The sequence below is a fragment of the Lactuca sativa genome, chromosome 7, assembly GCF_002870075.4.
Source record: "Lactuca sativa cultivar Salinas chromosome 7, Lsat_Salinas_v11, whole genome shotgun sequence".
Lineage (NCBI taxonomy): Eukaryota > Viridiplantae > Streptophyta > Magnoliopsida > Asterales > Asteraceae > Lactuca > Lactuca sativa.
The window spans coordinates 18,902,379-18,926,492 of NC_056629.2; the positions used below are offsets into that span (position 1 = coordinate 18,902,379).

Here is a 24,114-nt window from a genome sequence, read left to right on the forward strand (position 1 = left end):
TTTTTTTTTATTAATTTCCACATAATGTTTAAATGTAATAATTACAATAAATATAATAATAAATGCATATCAATTTCATTAATTGATTTCCTTCTAATTAAAAAAATAGACAAATTAATTTTAATAATTCAATATTTTTCTATTTTTTTTATTATAAATTCAAATTTATCAAATATTTATAATTTAATAATTTTTTCTTTAAAATGAACCCATGTAATACATGGGTCTTACACCTAGTTTGTTATAAACCAGAACCAAAGTAGATTACATCGACTTAGTTTCGATTATGTTATATATATATATATATATATATATATATATATATATATATATATATATATATATATATATATATATATTGATTTTACGTTAAGTCAAGTTTCAAGCAAATGCACAACCCTAATATCACATGCTCACACTTTTATACAAACGCAATTGTTCAAGAACTTTCCTTTTAAAGACAAACAAGTTGTACTCGAATGACACCTCATGTTTGAATATAAAAAAAGTAGGACCGTTTAAAAACCTTTAAATATGGTGGAGTGTGTGTCTGAAAAAGAATGAAATTATACGTTAATGATATCATCAAACATGAAATGATTGATGAATCTTTTACAGAGTTTCATAATTAAGCTACAAATACTTTAAGGTTACATTTTTTTTTTGTATGACTGTAGAAAAATTGAATAAGTTTTGAGGTAATTTTCTATTTTATATATTTTACACATTCAAGATAGCGAATCTTTATCCCACCTTCTGGATAAAAAAAACTACAAATTTTTTTTATTTATAGTTCAGTTCAATACACGTCAAACACAGAATAACATGCCATTAACACATGAAATGTTATATTGTTCGGATAATTAAACAAGTTGTTATTTATGTTTGATGATAAAATATTGAAACTTCTATACCAATGTTACAAGTTCTTATGCATAAGATACAACAGGACCTACATACCAAAATTGAGAGAAATAAAAGTAGAGGTGTGGCAAACTAGCATGGCTTTGAATATTGATAGAGATATGTTTGTATTTTTGTGATTATTTGGTCCTTGAGAGTTTGGTTTGCTCGTTTACTAGTCAATGCTATGAGCTGGCTCCTTTGCCATTTTACGCTACTATGAGTTGTACCTTTCCCCACACTAACACTATCGTGTAAATATAACGCGTAAAGGGGTTAAAACGGTATGATTTTGACTGGTTTAAAACATAAAAATCTCAAATTGATGAATACCAATTTTATTAGATTTGCTTGAATCAATCTTTTCGTAAAAGACTACACGTAACAAGTATCTTGAAAAAAGAAACATAAAAATAAGTTAAAAACTAAATGATGTAGGGTTTCAATTCAATGTGGTTTCATTTAGTGGTGGAGCTATTAGAATGACAGGTGGGTGTTAATGCTAACTGAGAGTATCTTCGATAGTTGAGTTATCATATAGCTTAAATTATCGTTACCTTATTATTCTATTAACTTTAATCTCTAAATAAATTATTTTTTCAATGGTTAACTTTTTCCACTAATTTTTTCTTTAAATTTAACTAGTCTATCCTTATCTATTTAAAATGTTCTATATAACCTCTCCATTTAGTTAGTTATTTTTAAACACACATAGTATTAAACGTATTCTTATAATACCTCTAAAAATTCGTAAAATGTCACAAAATATTTCACAGATAAATTATATAAAGTGACAATTCAAATTAACTACTAAATAAATAAATAAATTGAAAACTAAAATATAATAAATGAGTAAATTAAAATATTAATAGAAGATGAAGGGGTAAAATATACAAGATGTTAAACTATATTGACCACTCAATATATATTGAATGGTCAATAAAAATAAGCAACAAAATGGTATACTCCAATAGGAATAAGTGCGCATTTATAAAAAATCAATAGTAATTATCTACAAAAAAAAAATAATAAAAAAAAAAAATAAAAAAAAAACCATTGGAGATGCTCAAGGCTCCAAATTCATCTATTTTAATTTTTACTATACCTAAAACCCACTATTTATTTTTAGTCTCCTTTATTCTAAAAACGATCTCTTTTAATCCGTTTTTATTCAAAACTAGGCGAATGCTCGCGCGTTGCGCAGAAACATCTATAAGCCTGAAATCTTCACAAATATATGTTTTTTTAAATCTAGCAATAATGTCGTTGTTAAATTTGATATAATAACTTGTATGCTAAGTTGATATAGTATATTGATTATTTTGAATTATATGATAATATATACATATATTAAAACTGTATAATCTCAATCTTTTGAATGACCTCTACCTACGGTTACTTATGAATAAAATTAAATATAATATATGGTTTAATATTATTTATAGTTGTTGTTATTGTTAATTCATTTTTAAAATTTATTTGTTTAACGTTTTTAATTTTTATCAGTGTAATTATTTAAAACATCACATTTTTTTTTATTTTAAAGGTAACAATATAATTATTTATATAGAGTTATTTTTAACTATTGTTATTGTATGTTATTTTAAGCTATTTATTTCAAAACTTTTAACGATTATAAAAATATCTTTAGGAAATATTTTAGTGAATTGATATTACAATTTAGTTTTTGCATTTAGCACTACAATTTATCACTTTTCACAATTCACAAAATATTCTATGAGTTTTTTTAAGTGGAACTAAAATTTATATTGAAATTAATCCTGTAATGTTATATTTAAATTAACAATTTAAGTATTTTGTCCATCCAATTCAAAAGTTGTAGTTTTAAACTGATAATGGTTTATATACAACAACTTGTTAAATCTAATAAATTAAGTATAATATGTTAAATGTTAAAGACGTAACTATATAAGTAGAAATAAAAATATTATTTTAATATTGAAATTTAGTTTATTTTTTATTACACTTTAGGTTTGATACTTATTTATCCTTATTAACCAATTTATAATCATTATTAGAAAGACACTACACTTTATTATTTTTAAATATTTACAAAATATTCTTTGAGTTGTTTAAGTTAAACTAAATTTTATATTTAAGTTGATCATGTAAGGTTCTATTTAAATTAACAATTTAAGTATTTTATACAAATTGATTAAAAGTTGTAGCTTTAAAATGATAATGGTTTACATACATCATATTAGACCTAATAAATTAAATATAATATGTTAAAAGTTAAAAAAAAAACTTTATAAGTGGAAGAAAATATATTTTTTTAATATTGAAAGTTAGTTTATATATGATTACACTTTAGGTTTGATATTTAATTAACCTTATTAACCAACTTATAATAATTATTAAAAAGAAATTGAAAAGTCATGGGAGTTTCAAATGAATGTGGTTCAAGAAAAAATGCAAGCTTTATAAGTATACTAGGCGAATGCCCACGCGTTGCGCAGAAAGACATATGTAGTTGAAATCTTTACAAATATATATTTTTTTTAAATATAACAATAACATTGTTGTTAAATTTGATATAATAATTTGTATACTAAATTCATATAATATATTGACTATTTTGAATTATATGATAACATATACATCTATTATAACTGCATAATCTCAATCATTTGAATGACTTCTACCTGCGAGTTACTCATGAATAAAATTAAATATAATATATGGTTTAATGTTATTTATAGTTGTTGTTATTGTTAATTAATTTTTTTAAAATTTATTTGTTTAACGTTTTAATTTCTATCATTATAATTATTTAAAACAGCAAACAATTTTTTTTTGATTTTAAAGGTAACAATATAATCATTTATATAGTGTTATTTTTAACTATTGTTATTATAAGTTATTTTAAGCTACTTATTTGAAAACTTTTAACGGTTATAAAAATATTTTTAGGAAATATTTTAGTTAAATTGAGATTACAATTTAGTTTTTGCATTTAGCACTATAATTTATCACTTTTAATTATTCACAAAATATTAATTGGATTTTTTAAGTCGAACTGAAATTTATATTTAAGTTGACACTGTAATGTTATATTTAAATTAACTATTTAAGTATTTTGTCCAAACTGTTCAAAAGTTTTAGCTTTAAAATAATAATGGTTTACATACAATAACAAATTAAATTTAATAAATTAAGTATAATATGTTAAAAGTTAAAGTCATAACTTTATAAGTAAAAGTAAAGATATTATTTTAATATTGAAATTTAGTTTATTTAAGGTTACACTTTAGGTTTGATATTTATTTAACCTTATTAACCAAATTATAATCATTATTAGAAAGACATTACAATTTATCACTTTTAATTATTTATAGAATATTTTTGGGTTGTTTAAATTAATCTAAAATTTATATTTAAGTTGACCATATAATATGATATTTAAACTAATAATTTAAGTATTTTATACAAACTGTTTAAAATTTATAGCTTTAAAATGATAATGGTTTACATCCAACAATATATTAAAATTAATAAATTAAGTATAATATGTTAAAAGTTAAAAAAACATAACTTTATATGTAGAAGTAAAGATATTTTTTAATATTAAAATTTAGTTTATATATGATTACACTTTAGGTTTGATATTTATTTAACCTTATTAACCAATTTATAATCATTATTAGAAAGAAATTGAAAAGTCATGGCAGTTTCAAATGAATGTGGTGAAAGGAAAAATGCATGGGAGTTTCAAATGCATGAGATTCAAGAAAAAATGCTAGCTTTATAAGTATGTATGATGTATGATAATGAATCCAAATGTATACATTAAGTTATTACAATATAATCCTCCTAATTCATCTATTTAAATTTTTACTATACCTAAAACCCACTATTTATTTTTAGTCTCCTTTATTCTAAAAACGATCTCTTTTAATCCTTTTTTTATTCAAAAATCCAAATGTATACGTTAAGTTATATATATATATATATATATATATATATATATATATATATATATATATATATATATATATATATATATAGTGAGGTTCAATACAGAACTATAATTAACAAGGAACCAATGAACCAATTGTGAGCGTCAAAAATCATAATGATCAACGACCAAAGAAATAGATGTACACTTGTACATTGGACACACATACACCAGATTATATGGGTGAGATCTATTGAGAACTCATAGTTTCCGAAAAACTTGAGAACTAACGGCGAAGCGTTAGATCAAAATTAACTCATTAGGGGCATGATCGTCATGTTACCATTCTCGTTTCATTTTTGTATTATTGGAAATATTAATAAAAATGTCTAAAAAGTAACATCATAATCAAATTTTCAGATTTTTTAAAAATATAATAAGTTTCGATTCTTAAAAAAATTCTGATTTTTTAAATTTTTTTAGAAAACAAGGATTTTATTACAAAAAATTGATATTTAATTAAAAAACTGCATTTTTTTAAAAAATTATAAATTTTTAAAAGTCTGTATATATATATATATATATATATATATATATATATATATATATAAACTAGAATATTAAAAAAAACACTATAATTTTTTTATCCAAAAAAATCTACGTTTTAGGTGCATATATGAATATTTTTTTTCTAGTGAGTATTTCTATGTAATCAATAAAGACAATAGTACACGCATTATATTCGATAAAATAATATAATATAAAAAAAATGTTACAAAAATACATATGTATATATCATGTAAGATTCGCATGTGATTATATAATGTAAGATTTACATGTGATTATATACTATATGTGATTATATAATATTATATTCACATGTGATTATATCTTCTAATATTTTTATATGAATTACATGTGAATCATATATAGTTCATATGTGATTCACTTGTGATTTATATGTAAATTACATGTGATTCATATGTGAATTACATGTGAGTCACATGTAATTCATATGTGATTCACTTGTGATTTATATGAATCACATGTGATTATATAATGTAAGATTCACATGTGATTATATACTATATGTGATTATATAATATGATATTCACATGTGATTATATCTTATAATATTTATATGTGAATTACATGTGATTTACGTGTGAGTCACATGTAATTCATATGGGATTCATAGGGCTGTGCATGAGTCGGTTTGGGTCGGTTTTGGACCCCAACCCAACCCAACCCAACCCGTAAATAATCGGTTTCTGGTTTTCTGAACCCAATAGGGTTGGTTTCTGGTCGGTTCGGTTTCTCGGTTTCTGATATCGGTTTGGACGGTTTCTCTGTTTCTTGGGTTCAACCCATACACTTACGGTTTCTGGGTTTAAACCCATGGGTTTTGGGTTTGAACCCATTTTCCAGAAATGTAACAATTAGTCAAATAATTAAAAAACACCTAAAGCTTCTTTTATTTATTTTTATTATATATATATATATATATATATATATATATATATATATATATATATATATATATATATATATATATATATAAAATAATTAGTAAAAAGCATCGGTTTCTGGGTTTAAACCCATGGGTTTTGGGTTTGAACCCATTTTACAGAAATGTAACAATTACGTAAATAATTAAAAAAACACCTAAGCTTCTTTTATTTATTTTTATTTTTTAATATGTATATATATATATATATATATATATATATATATATATATATATATATATATATATATATATATATAAACATAAAATAATTAGTAAAAAGCATCGGGTTTGCGGGTTTGCTGGGTCGGTTTCTCGGTTTTAAAGAGGGGTCGGTTTCTTGAGTTGTTGGGTCGGTTTCTGGGGGCAAAACCGAAACCGAACCCAGAAAGTCTGTTTTTACAAATTTAAAACCCACACCGTCGGTTTTGATTCGGTTTCGGTTTTTTCGGTTTCGGTTTCGTCGGTTTCTCGGTTTCTTGGTTCGGGTTTGCTCACCCTAGTGATTCACTTGTGATTTATATGAATCACATGTAATTTATATGTGATTCACTTCTGATTTACATGTGAATTATATATGATTCATATGTGGTTTACATGTGAGTTACATGTAATTTATATGTGATTCACTTGTGATTTACATATGAATCACATGTAATTCATTTATGAATTATATGTGATTTACATGTGAATCATATGTAATTTATATGAGATTCACTTGTGATTTACAAATGTAATTTATATGTGATTCAATTTTGATTTATATATGAATCACATGTAATTTAAATTATAAAATTAAAAAAATGATGAAAACAATATATACCAGTATGGCCTTTTGTAACGAGGCGCCAATTAATAACACAAGGCCACACAACACTAAGTATCTCATTGAATAATATGCCATCTGATAAACCCTTGTCTCGAACAATGAAAATTAATATAATTTATATATTATATAAATATATTTAATTATAAATTTATAATATAGAGTTTATTTTTATAATACCTTGAAGCTCTTCATACAGCTCTGGCTTCCAGTGCTTCTGACTTTGGTATTAGCCCAATTTAAAATATCAACATTATTGAATTCCTTACCAAGTGAATAAGATCTTAAGTACTTGAGAAGTTGTAGGATGTTGAATCGCATCAATTGCCATAAATAAGCTTGAAAAGAAAGTAGAGTTACCATTTTACCATTTTCATCACCGAAAGCTAAGAGCACCCACACTGGTGCCATATTAAGGTCATGTTAATGGTGGACAACTCATCATTATTCATCCATTTTTAGAAAGAGAAACTAGTGGGCCACTATAAAAGTATTTGCAAGCCTTTCATATATAGGAAGATGAAGTCCTAGGTGGCCTTAAATTATTGCGCAATAACATTGTAATTATACTTGAAAGACCCGATGTTGATGGTCTAACAAATAAAACATCGGTTCAAAGTAAACTTACCAAGTATTAGTTTTTTATTCCACTGACCAATATCATTTCCAACAATACTGACTAATGATAACTTCATCTGTTTCCCAATTTTAACAACTTGGTTACAGTTTTCTAGTTTTTTGAAGGGCATTTCAATCAGAGGATTATTTGCAACTTTCAAATTAACAATTTCTAGTGATACTTTGTCAAGTGCCTCTAGTAATACTCACATAAAGGAAACAATCAATGAAATTAGTCAAATTACACTGTTATTATTAAGTATATGGTAATAAATAATAGTTATAGATTTGATACTCACCCATTTATGATATCTTCAAAGACATTGTTTATATAAGATGCAACTCCAAGACTATTTATGCAAAAACAAAAAACACTTTCTTCTCTAGTGATTTGGGCTTCATATGGTGAAATTTCACGGAAAGATACTAGTTTTTCTAGGGTTGATAGACCATTCCTACAAATTACAATTATTGCAATGTTAAATCAATAACAAATTCTAATTCTGTTTTTTGTTTTATGAAATAAAAAACTCACCTGTGTAGGAAAATATGAGCCACAAATGCAAGGTTAAGATTAGGAGAGCCCTCTACAATGCCTTTAGCTGTTAAGTAACGACTTCAAGGGGCTTACCTCCATATAAATAACAAGGACCTGGATCTTTGACTTTAATGAAAACTTCTTCTTTGTTTCCTTGAAGATTTCCATCTCGCATGTCCCATCAACATTGAAGGCAAATGTCATATGACAAGAAGGGTAGCTTCGATGTGACATATTTAGTACCTAAAATAAATTTTAATATAATCAACAAAATTAAAAACTCAAAACTACAGACCAATATCAATTTGAATGTAAAACTACACACGAAGGAAAGCATATGTACACTCGATATCAATATGCATGTAAAACAATCAATCATCCTAATTCATATCAAAAAAATCGATTATTAACCTGTACCATATATGAAAAAGTTGTCAATTACCAAGAACCATAGCTTGATATTCCATTAGTAGATTGGATACCCTAACATCACCGACTCACAGAGTACATTAGACGATTTGTTGAACAGTTGGCGTGCAATCGCTAATGTCAAATAGATTACGATCAAAATGACAAAGCACAACGATGAAATGGAGATACATCAATTAGAAAGCAAAAAAATTGATAAAAGTAACAACAAAAAACTTGAATTCTCATATATAAATAACCTGCGTAAAACTAGAAGATGTCTCATAACCACTATGTTTTACGCTCGTAACCGCATCAAATCCGTCTGAGAGTGTCGACCTCGTTGTAGTCATCGAGAGGATTCGATGAGATTTTGTCAAGGCTAGGGTTGACAATGGCGATAAAGACAATGATGATGAACATCAGGTCCTGTTTTGTAGAGAGATAAGCATGAGAGCTAGGATCTAGAGAGAGAAAGTGAAATTGAGAGAGCATTTTTGTGGCAGGAAATTGAAGCAACGTTGCAAAAGCTCTCTCACATGGAGGAAGGTGGAATACCAGAGGAAAGCAAAGATTTCAACCCTATGCAAACCGTAGGTAGCCACTCTTTAACAAAATCCCCAATGGTGAGGTACAAATCACCAGCCTCATCTACAACATTGTCATACAACACATTTCTGATCAACTTCTCCGATCAGATCCTCTGTATAAATCCCAAATTCACATAATGAGAAAAAACATGGGTGGATGCAGTTCGATCAATCCGGGCCCTTCCTTTTCGAGTTGGCAGTACCTGAAACATAAACTGAAAATTGTAAGCACAAAGCTTAGTGAGCTCCTCCAAAATACCCCACACCATACATATATTTAACATTCAAGCATAATTGGGTCTATTTCAACCCCTTCAGTCTCTTTCAACCGGCACTGAGTCTATTTTTAACCCCTTCGGTCTCTTTCAACTGGTACTGGGTATATTTCAACCTCTTCGGTCTCTTTCAACTGTTACTGGGTATATTTCAACCTCTTCGGTCTCTTTCAACTGGTATTGGGTATATTTCAACCCTTTCGGTCTCTTTCAACTAGTATCGGGTCTATTTCACCCCTAAAGCTAGCATATAATCATAATAGTAAGAGTTACAAAGACATCACAAGTAATTTTCATGAAGACAATCATCATCCTACAAACATAATCTAGTGGTTCGGCATTGGTGCCTTCGACCCACTAGTACAGTGAAGGGAACTCAACTTTCGATCGATAATCAACTACTACTGCTCTCACGGTCAGCTACACTAGTGCTTCACCACACCTAGATAATCATACAAGGAAAACCTTCAGTCTACCCTTCAAAACCAAGAGTTGACCAAAAGTCAACTCTTATAAAAAGTCAACGCCTAAGGTCAATGGTCTACAATCCTATCAGTTCACCCTTACATCGTGACTTGTTCTCTGGTCACGTCGTGAGAATGGACTTGACCCGGACCCATTCAGTGAGTCGACTCAGTCACAACTCATCCAACCAGATTCCTCAGATCGATACAACCTCACTTCTCACATCATGAGATTCCTATTTCTCGCGTCGTGAGATATGTTTTGACCAACTTGGAGCATTAAGCTCTTAATCCTTTAAGACATTCATTGGGACTTTCTAGAAGACCTTCCTCGATCATAAGGACTATAAAAATTGTAGCTTTTTGGTCATGCATGTCCAATGCATGACATAGATACTAACTAGGTCAAAAGAAAGGTAATAAGATCAAGACTCATACTTGGAGTCTAAAACCATCACCAAAACTCATACCCAAAGCCTCATATACAAAAGATGTCTTAAGGATCCATAAAGTTGCCAAGTTTATGGATCCCATGCATACTACACAACCCAACCATGCAAAGAAAGCTCTCACAACCAAGATCTAACATGCAAGAGACTAAAAGGTAAGAGTTTTATGACCTATAGAGGTCCAAAAGCTCAACAAGACCAAGAGGTAGAAGCTAGATTGCCAAAATGAAGCACCACAAGAGTCCTCTTCCCTTCAATAGGCCAAAAACCACCAAATAAGCTCTTCAAGGTCACCAACAATGGCCAAAAGTCTCAAGGAGGTCGAATCTAGGGTTTTTAGGAGGCTTGAGAGTAAGAGAGGCTAAGGATGGGCAACCTTAGGTCTCTTATTCCATTAAATAATCGACAATTAGGGTTTTGGATTGTCAGACCTTTCTCATGTCGTGAGGCCTCAAGCTTACGTCGTGAGGTTCAAGAATATGGGTCAAATGGTCAATGTTCATTCACGTCGTGACCACCATGTCTCACGTCGTAAGACCTCCTCCCAAAATGCGAGAATTCAATAAATTAAGTACCCCAAAGATTCAGATGCTACAAATCCCCTCACTTGAATCAGACTTCGCCCTTGAAGTCGCCACTGCAAATAACTCTAGATAATGCTCACTCATTTCATCCTCAGACCTCCATGTCCATTTTGAACCCTTTTGATGCTGTAAGTGCACCTTCACCGATGTGACAACCCGAAATTTCCATTGTACGAACCTCATCGATTCAATAGAAGCTAGTTCAGTTTCTGTGAATTTCAAGCTTGTCCGAACAAACTTTGTGTACATTAGGGTTTATGTTTTAGATGATATCAGGAGAGTGGATACTCCTGGTTTTGTGAAACTTGGGCATTTCAAGTTTCATACTGTTACAGTCCAACATCAGGAATGAAAATATTTTCTGCCAAAATATTCCAGGACTATAAATAGTTTTCTGAATTAAATTAATTCATTATTCACAATTCCAAATAGAGAAAAGCCATATTCTCTCTGACGGATCTTCGGGTTTTCATCCCAGATTGTGAGTCTACTTTTCTATATGTGGTTGAGAGGCGGAATCGAACCTTGTTGGACATGGTTCGTTCCATAATGAGTCGAGCTTCGTTACAAATCTCATTCTAGGGGTATTCCTTGGATACTGTCGCCCATATCCTTAATCTAGTCCCTACCAAAAAGGTTGCCAAAACTGTGACATCCCCATTTTCATGGCCAGAAAAGACCGATTTTGTTTATGCTTAATTAAGATCAAAGTACTTCTTTTAATAAAAATGTTGCAGAATTTGTTCCCAAAAAAACATGATAAATGTGTTATCAAAGCATTTCCGAAGAAATATATTTTTATTCCTTTTAAAACCTTGGGATGTCATCGTCAATATAGAAACATAAGCATAAGTAGAACTTACATTCCTTTACACTAGTGATCTACATCTCTTTTATATCTCTCAGTGTAAAGTAGCTTCGTATCGACACCTGTGATACAAATAAGCTTGAGTGGGTCAGGTTGGGAAACCCGGTGAGTACATAGGGTTTTCAACCCACAATAATATAATTATTATGTTTAAACATCAACAATCAACCAAACTACCCATCCCCATTATCTTCCTTACTCTTAAGGATCTACACTAATAATCATTTATCCTGCATTTGTTCATTTCGAAGCCCATTACTTCCAGGGTTTATATGATAGGCACTAAGTCCATAGTTGCCAATGTTTATTCGTAAAGCACTAATTCCTTAGCTACTAAAGTTCATTCATCTGGTACTAAATCCATAGCTACAAGTGTTCATCTAATAGGTACTAAATCCATATCTACCAATGTTTATCTAACAGGTACTAAGTCCATAGCTACCAACGTTTATTCAAATGCCACTAAGTCCATATTTGCCGATGTTATTTATTAGGCACTAAGTCTATAGTTGCCTATGTTCACTCATATCATCCTTCATCTCTCATCTTTCATCTACCCATGTTTTACCCAAAATATTCATGGATATAAAATACATATACATTTTAAATCATTTAAAACTTGTATAAAATCGTTCATCCAACATAGATAGCAAGTATACAGATAATATGCACACATAGCACGTAGTTTATATAAAATACTTCATATCTATATGTAATATGGAAGTAACTATGCACTCACTTGTTAAATTGATGATTCCAAACTCGGACAGCTATGACATCCCCATTTTCACGGCCAGAAAAGACCGACTTTGTTTATGCTTTGTTTGAAAATCAGAGTAACATTTTAAATAAAAGTGTTGCGGAATTTGTCCAAAAACAAAATATGATAAAGATTTATCAAAAGCATTTCCGAGGAAATGTATTTCATTAAAAGACTTGGGATGTCATGTTTGATACAGATCAAAAGCATAAACAGTACAATATAAGCCTTACTACATTATTTCGTATCTACAGGCCTATATCCGTAATCCCTCATCCCAAAACATCACATCTATGCTCATGCGCCACTACCTGTAATACAAGAAACTGAGTGGTTCAGGCTGGGGAGCCTGGTGAGCACATAGGGTTTTCAATCCACAATAAATAAGTTTATTAATTTCATCAATCAACAATAACCCGATTACCCGTTCCCGTTATCCTCACTTTACGTCCCTAAACACCTATCATAAGGGACCTAACCTAAGGATCATCATCGGGATGGACACTACTGCTAAGGGGATTCCTTAGCAATAAATGTCCTAAAGGCAACCATGTGGGGGATGGAGTACACCGATGAACACATCGTTCACAAACACCTACAGGTTGCGAGCCTGCTAGTGTTCCACTGGACTGTCTAGAAGAGTCCGTGGTCGTCATCCATACTCCGCTACATGACAGAATCAACAACATCAACATTGAGGCCTCTCATCGTTTTATCACACATCACCTATTACATCTACCCATGTTTTACCCCAACATTTTCGTAGATATAAAATACATATACAGTTTAAATCATTGAAAACATGTATAAAAACGTTCATCCAGCATAGATAGCAAGTATTCAGATAATATGAACACATAGCATGTAATTTATATAAAATACTTCATATCTATGTGTAAGCTGAAAGTAACTACACACTCACCTGAAAGGTGGTGACTCAGCACTCGGACAGCGCTTCGATACTCTCAAAACGATTTTCCTTCGATAAAACCTAGTACCAATACCACTAGGGTTTAGTCTAACGATAACTGCGACAATTTAATTAGTCTGACTATTATTATAATTATATAAGCGTTAATAACACTCAATATAACTCATAATAATAGCCCAAATAATTATTTTAAGGACCTAATATCATTCCTATAATTATTTGAAAGCTATATTAAAAATTACGTAAGCGTAGCTCACTTACAGCGTATTTTAACGAAAACTGGAACTTTATTTGAAGCAGCGTTTTGAAACCGAAAGGCTCTTTTTCTTAGGACTCCGGGAGCGTCGGGGCTTCCTTAGGGTGCTAGGGGTTTTATCTAGGGCTTAGGGGGGTTTAGAGCACATAGAGAGAGAAAGTAGTGAGAGAAAGAAGGTGGAAAGGTGCAAGAAATGAAGTTGCCCTCGGTCCCCTTTTATAGGCTGCGAGGCCTCGGTACGCTGGGCGTACCTCGGACCTACGCTGGGCGTAGTGGCTCGGTCGTACTACACGCGTCGCTTCGCTGCTGGGTCATCGTGGCACTCCTCCGAACCGCTCAATCCGAAGTCAGCTGGGCGTAGCCTTCTTCCGACGCGGGGCGTACTCGGACGCAGGGCGTTCCTGTCGTACGCGAGGCATAGCGAGGCCAGGTGTCCAAATCCGAAGACCAGACCGTGATCCGCAAGCTACGGCCCTGATCGAGCCACGTCATCACCCATTGCACTAGCTTCGCAAATTCGAGTTACAACTTCAAAAATTCGTAACTTTTGTGTACGACCTCCGTTTTCAACGTTCTTTATATCCACACGAAGGTGGGAACGTACTCTACAACTTTCGTTTAGACTCCGTCGGCTAATTTTGACTCGATTTTAAATTTTATTTTATTAACAGGCCGGGACATGATTGGTCCGTTAAATCCTCATAACTTCTTCATCCGACGTCCGTTTTCGCCCATCCTTTTCTCGTTACGCTACTCTTAACGAGATCTTCGATTCTCGTTTAGGTCGTGTTGGTTAAAAATCACTCGATCTAATATTCGAATTTCGGGCTGTACACTACTAATCCGAAACTTCGAAAAATCATAACTTCTTCATACGAAGTCAGATTTGGGCGTTCTTTTTATCGATGTTCTTAGTTTAACATATTCTACGAATTTCGTTTAGATCGCTAAGGCTAAATCTCGCTCTATCGTAAATTAACTATTTACGCTTCCCGGTATCGTGTCGGTTCTGTCGCGAAACTTCGACGGGTCATAACTTCTTCATTATAACTCGGATTTCGGTTCTGTCGGGCTTATCTCACACTTTAATTTTGATGCTTATTTTTATTCTGTATTAAGTATACATTTATAATTAAATATATAAACACATAAACACACATAATTCACATAATACTCAAATATTTCATCTTTATTACTTCAAAAAGAGTTACAATTGTTGACCTAGACTATTACATCGACAAATATGCTTAGCCCTGAAACCCGGGCGTTACAACAGCGCTTCGCTTCTAACGATTCTATTTTTCCTTCGACGAAACCTAGCATTATTATCGCTAAGTTTTTATAGTATAATCTTTATTGTGACTCATTAACTCAAAGTCTACTTCATGATCTATCAAGTAAGGAACAACCACGTAGGATCATATCAGAGGTAAGGTCCGTTTGGTATACGAAATATATTGTTTGGAAATCCCACTTTAAACACCTCACTAAATCACAACCTAGACATCATTCCCGTAAGTAGATCAATCAGTATAACAACTTTGAATCACTGATAAATCTTATTTCTAGGTTCATAATAATGATATTATATTTAAATATAAGATATATTTAAAGTATGGTAGGCTTATTTGACTTACGGCGGGTTTTATTAAAAACCGGGCTCCGCTGGAGCAAAGCTTCTAAGCCGAAAAGCTCTTTTTCTCGGAGCCTTCGTGCACTCCAAGGCTTTCTTCTAGCGCTAGGGAAGTTTTGTAGGCTTTAGGGGGGGGGGGGTTAGGGAGTATAGAGAGAAGTTAGATAGAAAAAGAAAGGCTTATGGTGTGAAGAAAATATGAAGAGTTCATCTCTTATTTATAGGGGTTTTATCGTAGAGTAGGCCCTAAATTTTGTCCGCATCTTCCGCTTACGAGCTCCGTTTTCTACGTTCTTTGTATCCACGCGTTGGTATTTATGATTACTACAACTTTCATTTAGACCTCGCCGACTAATTCTCATTATATCTCCGATTTGCAAACCTGTATCGAATTTATCACGCTCGAAGAGTAGGGACTAAGTTTCATCCATATCTTTTTCATACGAGCTCTATTAACGACGTTCGTTATATCCACACGTTGTTATTTACAAGTAACACAACTTTTATTTAGATGCCGTCGGCTAATTCTCACTAAATCTCAGATTTACAAAACTGTATCGAATTCGCCGCGCTCGAAGAGTAGGGACTAATTTTCGTCCATATCTTTTGCATACGAGCTCCGTTTCCGACTGTCTTTTTATTTTTGAACTCCTATTAACGATATCTTCATTTCTCGTTTAGACGTTTTTGGTTAAAAATCGACCGATCTAAAATTCGAATTTCGGGTTGTGCACTCCTATGCTAAATCTTAGAAAAATCGTAACTTCCTCATACGAAGTCAGATTTGGACGTTCTTATTATGCACACTCCCGGTTTAACATATAATATGACTTTTGTTTAGATTGCTAAGGCTAGAAAGTATTTTATCATAAATTCACTTTTTACGATTCTCGGTGTCGTTCCGGTTTTGCCGTAAAACTTCGACGGGTCATAACTTCTTCGTTATAACTCGGATTTCGGCGTTCTTTATATGTACGGAACCCTTGTGACATATACTATAACCAGGTTAAGATTAATACTTCTAAATAATCTTCCATCAAAAAGTCATTTTTGACGCTCATTGTCTCTAAATTGACTAGCTCGAATCTGAAGGCGTTAAAGAAACACATCACGAGATGTGGAGTAGGAAGGATCCCATATTTGATCACATAAAGGTTTGGGGTTGCGAGGCTTTCGTGAGATACGATACTCATGAAAATCTCGAACCTCACAGTGAGCGGTGTATTTTCATTGGCTATCCACAGAAATCCTTTGGTTATCTCTTCTATAGACCGAGAGACAATGTTGTCTTCGTTTTGAGGAGAGGAATCTTTCGCGAGAGAGAGCTCATAGGCCAAGGAGACATTGGGAGGCAGATTGACCTTGAAGTACTTCAAGTGTCAAGCGGTGAAGGAACCTCAAACACTAGCAATCAACCTGAGGAGGAAACTCCTGTTGAGCCGAATGACGAGTCTGTACCTCTGAGGCGTTCCGGTAGAGTTAGAGTTCCACCTGAGTTTTATGGTTTCCATATTACTGTAAAAGGAGATACATTTATCATTGATAACACACTGGTAAATTTGGATTAACCTAACAACTAGAAGGAAGCCATGACAGGCCCCGAGTCTGCTAAATGGAAAGAGGCTATGGACAGCAAGATTCATTCCATGTATGACAATCAAGTTTGGAACTTGGTTGACAATGTACCGGGTCGTAAGACAGTCGGGTGCAAATGGATCTTTAAGAAGAAGACTGACATGGATGGGAAGGTACATACTTATAAGGCGCGACTGGTTACGAAGGGCTTTACTCAAACTCCGAGAGTTGATTATGATGAGACTTTCTCACCAGTAGCGAAAATTAATTCTATTTGGGTTATGCTAGCCATTGCTGCATTTCATGATTATAAAATCTGGCAAATGGATGTCAAAACCGCTTTTCTTAATGGAAAGTTGGCTGAGGATGTTTACATGAATCAGCCAGAGGGTTTTGTCGATGCAAAGTACCTTAATAGAGTGTGTAAGTTTGAGAAATCCATTTATGGATTGAAACAAGCATCTCATAGATGGAATATTTGTTTCGATGAGAAAGTCAAATATTTTGGATTTTCGAGAAGTGAGGATGAGTCCTGTGTATATGTCAAAGCTAGTGGGAGCATAGTTAGCTTTCTGCTATTGTATGTGGATGACATACTACTCATAGGAAACGACATCCCAACCTTATAAGAGGTTAAGTCCTGGCGTGGGAAGTGTTTCGCCATGAAGGACCTCGGAGAAGCTACCTATATTCTTGGGATAAGGATATTGAGAGACAGGAGTAAGAGACTAATTGGACTTAGTCAAAGTACCTACTTGGATAAGGTGTTGAAAAGATTCAGCATGCAGGATTCCAAGAAAGGTGACTTACCGATGCTGAGTAATGCCACACTGAGTAAAGCTCAGAGTCCGAGTACATAGGCTGAGATAGCTGAGATGAGTCGAATACCATATGCGTCAGCTGTTGGCTCGATCATGTATGTTATGACTTGTACTCGCCCTGATGTGGCCTTTGCTTTGAGCATGGTCAGCAGATATCATGGGAATCCTTGCAAGGCTCACTGGACTGTAGTAAAGAACATTCTCAAGTACCTACGAAGGACTAAGGACTGGGTCCTTATCCTCAGTGGGAGTGATGACTTAAGAGTGGTGGGGTATAGCGACACCAACTTTCAGACCGACAGGGATAATTTCTGCTCTCAGTCGGGCTGGGTCTTTGCCCTAAATGGAGGAGCAATAACATGGAAAAGTTCCAAGTAAGAGACAGTAGTTGATTCAACTTGTGAATCAGAGTACATAGCAGCAAGCGAGGCGGAGAAAGAAGCAATATGGATGAAGAACTTCATTGGAGACCTTAGAGTTGTACCAGCTATAAAGGAGCCTATGGAGATTTTATGTGACAACGAGAGTGCAGTTGCCTTAGCTAAGGAACCAAGGGATCATGACAGATCCAGGCACATCGACAAAAAATACTACTTCATTAGACATCGCATAGAAGGACTCCTCATGGCAAAGAGGGTATCGTGTGATGAGAACCCAGCAGATCCAACACGAAGAGACTGAGTAGGGTTAAGCATCTGTAGCATGCGAGACGCATCGAGCTGAAGGACGATATTGGTTTAATGATTAGATAGCTTTCGAAACTTGTAATAGTTGAAATGTAATTGACATTTGATGCTTAAATAAATGGTTCTTTTTATTTACTAGTATGGTATTGTCTTATGTCAATCATTTACTATTGTTTCACTTTGCATGTTTTGACTTCTAGAATAATTATATTATTCAAACTATCCACAGTCGATCATATGTTGGAAGTAGGTATTGAAACAAGACTGTCATGAATATTGGCTTGTAGATTTTTCTGAATTGTGTTATACATAGCAAAGTTTACTGCAACATTCATGAGTGCTCATAAGGTCTGAGTATTGGATTTAACCTGAGCTCACTTGTATCACTTCATGGAATTTATCTCAAGTGACCGTGAGACGATAATATCATATAAGTCTTCAAACCAAGATATATGAGTTGTTGACTATGAGTTGGTTGTGCATTGATAGTACGAAACCACTTCAGTAACTTGATGCTATAAAACGTGTTGTTGTGTATAATTTGATAAGTAGTTAGTACAAGCATATGATTCGCAGTTTATCCGTTCCTTTTGGGCCTTGGGGGCTTAAAAGTGATATCTTGGGCCCCTCTATGATTTTGATTTGACCTATGTGTCAGGCCCGGTCAGAACTGAATTGATGTGTTCGATTAAGTTCTGTGTCAATCAAATCGGAGATTGAGAAACAAACTGCTAGACAATAAGTATGACGTTGTTCCATGTATTTGTCCGGATGATATCTTGAGAACAGAGGATTATATGATCACTTATCTAAAATGGAGCGTCTCAGTTTGACATAGGCTTTTAAGAGCTACGATTGCTAGTCGGTGTTTTAAGTCGTACTTGCAGTTATAGTTATTAGACTTATCCAAGTGGAAGACCGTTGGATTTAGTGTCTAAGCCCATAACTATAATTGGTATGTACTTGACGCAAGAGTAGCATGCTCCATTTGGGTTGCATGGCATCGAAACAATTTGTAAGGATGGACTTTTAAGAAGAGGATATTTATGATTTATTAATATATTATAAGTTATAATATATTAATATGAAATCATATTATTTAGTTAGTACTGATCAAGAATTAATTTGGAATTAATTTTACAAACAAAAGAGACTAATTAAATATATGGGGATTGATTGTGTAAATCATTCATTCTTATAAAGTGGGCTTATGATGCATAGTTCTTTATGTTGGGCTAAACCCATGTGGTGACCCATGGATACTCCATGGAGGTTAAAACCCATGGAGCCTAAGGAATGTGGAAAGACATGCACATTAGGGTTTGCAAGCTGTAACCCTAGTTGTGTCACACTATATAATCAACCTCATGGCAACCAAAATCGGTACTTAAGTGAGATACAAGAGGGCTAGCCGATTTTGTTTGTGCAAGACAATCTCTTCTCAAGCCCTCCATTGTGGGTGGTGATGTGTGAAGCATTTGAGGCATCACACTTGGGGTGCTAGGCTCTTAAAATCTTAAGGTTTCAAAGATACACCCAAGGTAAGTCATCTAACTAGATTTTTGTAGTTTATATACTCCACAGTATGCTAGTTAGGATGATGCATTGGAAAATTGAAAGTTTGCATGTATAATAGAGAAAACATAGATCCAAGGCATCGAGGGTTACATGTACACCATAGGAGTGTTAGAATTCTCAAAACCCTTCAGATATCAGATAAAACACATATAAGACCATAGGGACTAATACCAAATAAAACCCTCAGGGTTGTGACTTCCCTGCTACGCGTATGGGTCCCTTGCTTCCAGTAGTACGAGCCCATACTGCCTTCGCACGTACGCGTATTTATCTCAGAGGAACATCACAACAACCCTAACAATACACACTTGCATACGCATACACTCTATCCTCACTTCCTAGAGGAAGGCTAAACATTACACAACTGATCGACATACCCTACACAATTAATCAAACATAACATTGGATCCGATAGAAAGTTAAATACATGATTCTACCCTAAACTCTTCATCAAACAAGAACAGGAAATAAGGCTAAATCAAACATTCTCAGGCTATAAAATCTTAGTTATGTACAATTTTGATTCATACACTAAGCAACTACGTTAATGATGTCAATTTTATATAAGGAAGAACCCTTGGCTATCAGACATCATATAATCAGGCAATTCTATCATGTAATTCCTAAATATCCCTAGCCTATCACTAGCATGTTGTTCTAAAATATCACAATATCAAATAACAGTGTGGTAATTTGAGGTCTACTTATTGGCTATGGCCGATCGTACGCATCACATCCTCTTTTGATTATTTTGAAAACGCTTTGAAATTCATTTATAAAAACTTTTCCTTAGTTTGAGACTAGATTTACATGAGTGTTCCTCCAGTTCACTCAAACCAAGGCTCTGATACCAACTTGTAACATCCATAAAATCACAATAAATTTAAACGTTTAAAATCAACCCAAATTCATAAATTGTTTATAAATCATAGTTTTCAAAACATTTTCCAAACATCAGAGTCTACCAAAATCATATGTCATAAATAAGAGAATGTGTACGGTCATGCCTTCGCCTTCCTGTGATCATCTGAAGTACATGAAAACATAACCCAAAAGTATAAGTCAATTGCCTAGTGAGTTCCCCCAAAGCACCACCACATACACATAATAACAAACAACATGCATATAGAGCCTTCCTCTTGACTGGAATGTCGCACCGACCTACAGACTATCCAGACCGCTCATAGAACCTTCAGCATGACTGGAACACCTCACCGGTCCTTCAGCCTATATGGACCGTTCTTTGGGCCTTCGACATGAATGGTACGCCTCTTAGACCTTAGTCTTTCCGGGCCGCCCTGGGTCTCTTGGCCTTCAGTCTACAGTAGTCCGCCTCAACCCAACCATAACAAATAAACATACATATAACTAGTCAACAGACAATCAGGCAGATCCACAGATCATTAAGCATAACATCATCCTATACACCAGGATACCGATCTAACAGATCACTACAGCACGATAACATACTATCACAAAACAAGATATCTAATCCAGTGGGCTGCCCTTGGTGCCTTGAACCCATAAGTACAGTGAGGAAAACTCACCTCACAGATTGGACGAAAGTTGATGAGGTCTCGACTCCGAATCTCAGCTCTCTAACCGTCACCTATCCAACCAAATGACTAACCACAATCAAAATCCCAAAACATCCTTGGGTCATACTTGGTCAAAGTCACAATCAAATTGGTCAAATCAAATGAGTCAACTGAGTCAACCCAGCCAAGACACCACAGAGTGAGTACGCGGGGCGTTCTCCAAATATATGTTGGGCATACTCGAATGTTGACCACCGTCGGGGTGGTTGACCATGTGCGCGGTGCGTACTCAAGGTATACGGGGCATACTCCCAGATTCCCAAACCATTCATTAAGACCTTAATTCTTAAGCTCTCATGTCCATCTTTCAGATCCTTGGTTAAAATACCCTCAAGAGTCATAAATTTTCCAACTTTATGAATTTGCATGTCCATTAAGTGCTTAACTCAACTTCTTAATCCATCAAGACCTTCTAAATGATGCATGGAGCAAAACCGACCATTTGGAACCCATTTTAACGACTTAAGACCCTTCCAAGGGTCTGAAAGGACAACTTAAGGGGTCAAGAACAAGCTATGTTCATGAATCTCCACATTTGGGACAAAAAGGACCAAAAACCATTCCAACACAAGATCTAAATGAAACTTCACCAAGTTCAGAACATGATGCCTCAAAATGGTGCCGAAAGGTGGTGTGATCCTGGATCCAAAGAGCTTCACTCCTCCAAGGTGGTCTCTCATTCCTTCCTTTTATTTAAGAGCACAAAACACACACTCCCATGCTTAGAAATGCTTCACAAGATAGATTGGCATTGTAAAAACGTTTCAAGAGGATGGAGGTTGAGGAAGTGAGGGGAAATGTGGCTATAATGGGGTTTAAATATGAACCAAACCCTAAAAATTAGGGTTTACATGTCTGGCACCTATGCCCTATATACATATGTATGCCCTAGTACGCTTAGCATACATACATACACATGGTGTTCTCCCCAAACTCCCAAATTACAAAATTCCACTTGGGCCTTCCTTAAACCCATTCATATACTTAGGGACAAAAATGCAATATCATTCAGTTATAAGGTAAAAATTACAAGTACCTTATCATCGAGATGTTACAGTTTGTTTCAAGTGGCTTCAACTGCCTCGAGGCGTACACCATCACTTCACCCTACTGCATCCGAACTGCACCCAATCCCATGTTTGACGCATCACAATATACCATAAAGTCCTCAACATCCTCTAGCAGGGACAAAATCGATGCTTCACATAATCTCTGTCTCAGGGTATTAAAAGATGCATGCTGCTCAGGCCCCCAAAGAAAAGTGATGGTCTTCTTCATCAATCGAGTCAAAGGAACCGCTATCTTGGAGAAATCATGAATGAATCTTCAATAGTAACCTACCAATCCAAGGAAACTTCGAATCTCAGATTGAGACCTCGAAACCTCCCACGTCATCACTGCCTCAACCTTGGCCGGATCGACCAGAATGTCGCTCTGGTTGACAATGTTTCCTAGAAACTACACCTTATGCAACCAGAACTCACACTTGGAGAACATTACATATAGTCTCTCCCTCCTCAGAGTCTCCAATACCTCCCTCAGATGCTCCTCATGTTGCTCTTGAGTCTTGGAATAGACCAGGATGTCATCAATAAATACAATCACATACCGATCAAACATGGTCCTGCACACACGATTCATGAAATCCATTAAGGTGGTCGGATCATTGGTGATCCCGAAAGGCATCACCACGAACTCCTATTGACCACAACGAGTCCGGATGGCCGTCTTCTGCATGTCCTCCTGTCTGACTGTCATCTGGTGATAACTCGAATGTAAATTAATATTGGAGAACCAAGATGCGCCCTAAAGTGGATCAAATAAATCGTCGATCCTCGGGAGCGGGTAACGGTTCTTTACCGTTAGCTTATTCAGCTCCTGGTAGTCAATACACATCCGATGCATCACATCCTTTTTCTTCACAAATAAGATCGGCGCTCCCCATGGTGAACTACTTGGTCAAATAAATCCCTTTTATAGCAGCTCCTACAGCTACGTAGATAACTCCTGCATCTCTGGATGTGCTAAACGATAAGGTGCCTTGGCTATCGAAGCCACACCTGGAACCAAATCAATCAGAAATTCCACTTGCCTCTCTGAAGGCACTCATGGCACGTCCTCCAGGAACACATCTGGGTACTCCCAAACAATCAGTACATCACCTATGGTCATATCACCCTTCTCCCGGATATCCGTCACATAGGCCAAAACCCGAAACATCTTTGCTGTAGATAACGCTCTGCTCTGGATGCTGAACATAAAGTCGGCCCACGCTAAGCACCCTCACCGTGGATCACCAACTCTCCCCCACTTGGGGTCCAATCACA

The 24,114-nt window shown here is 34.2% G+C and overlaps 1 protein-coding gene across 1 annotated transcript in view; it reads right to left on the minus strand.

The window, feature by feature from the left end:
* Positions 1-1,901: 1,901 nt before the first annotated feature.
* LOC128127202 (uncharacterized) overlaps positions 1,902-24,114 on the minus strand; it is a 66,757-nt gene continuing 44,544 nt past the window's right edge. Inside the window, exons 3-9 of the mRNA XM_052765628.1 lie at positions 9,312-9,370; positions 8,405-8,554; positions 8,201-8,228; positions 7,784-7,969; positions 7,336-7,556; positions 7,153-7,243; positions 1,902-1,915 (exon numbers count right to left, since the gene is read on the minus strand). Coding sequence (XP_052621588.1) covers positions 1,902-1,915; positions 7,153-7,243; positions 7,336-7,556; positions 7,784-7,969; positions 8,201-8,228; positions 8,405-8,554; positions 9,312-9,370 — 749 coding nt within the window. The remainder of the gene's footprint in view (positions 1,916-7,152; positions 7,244-7,335; positions 7,557-7,783; positions 7,970-8,200; positions 8,229-8,404; positions 8,555-9,311; positions 9,371-24,114) is intronic.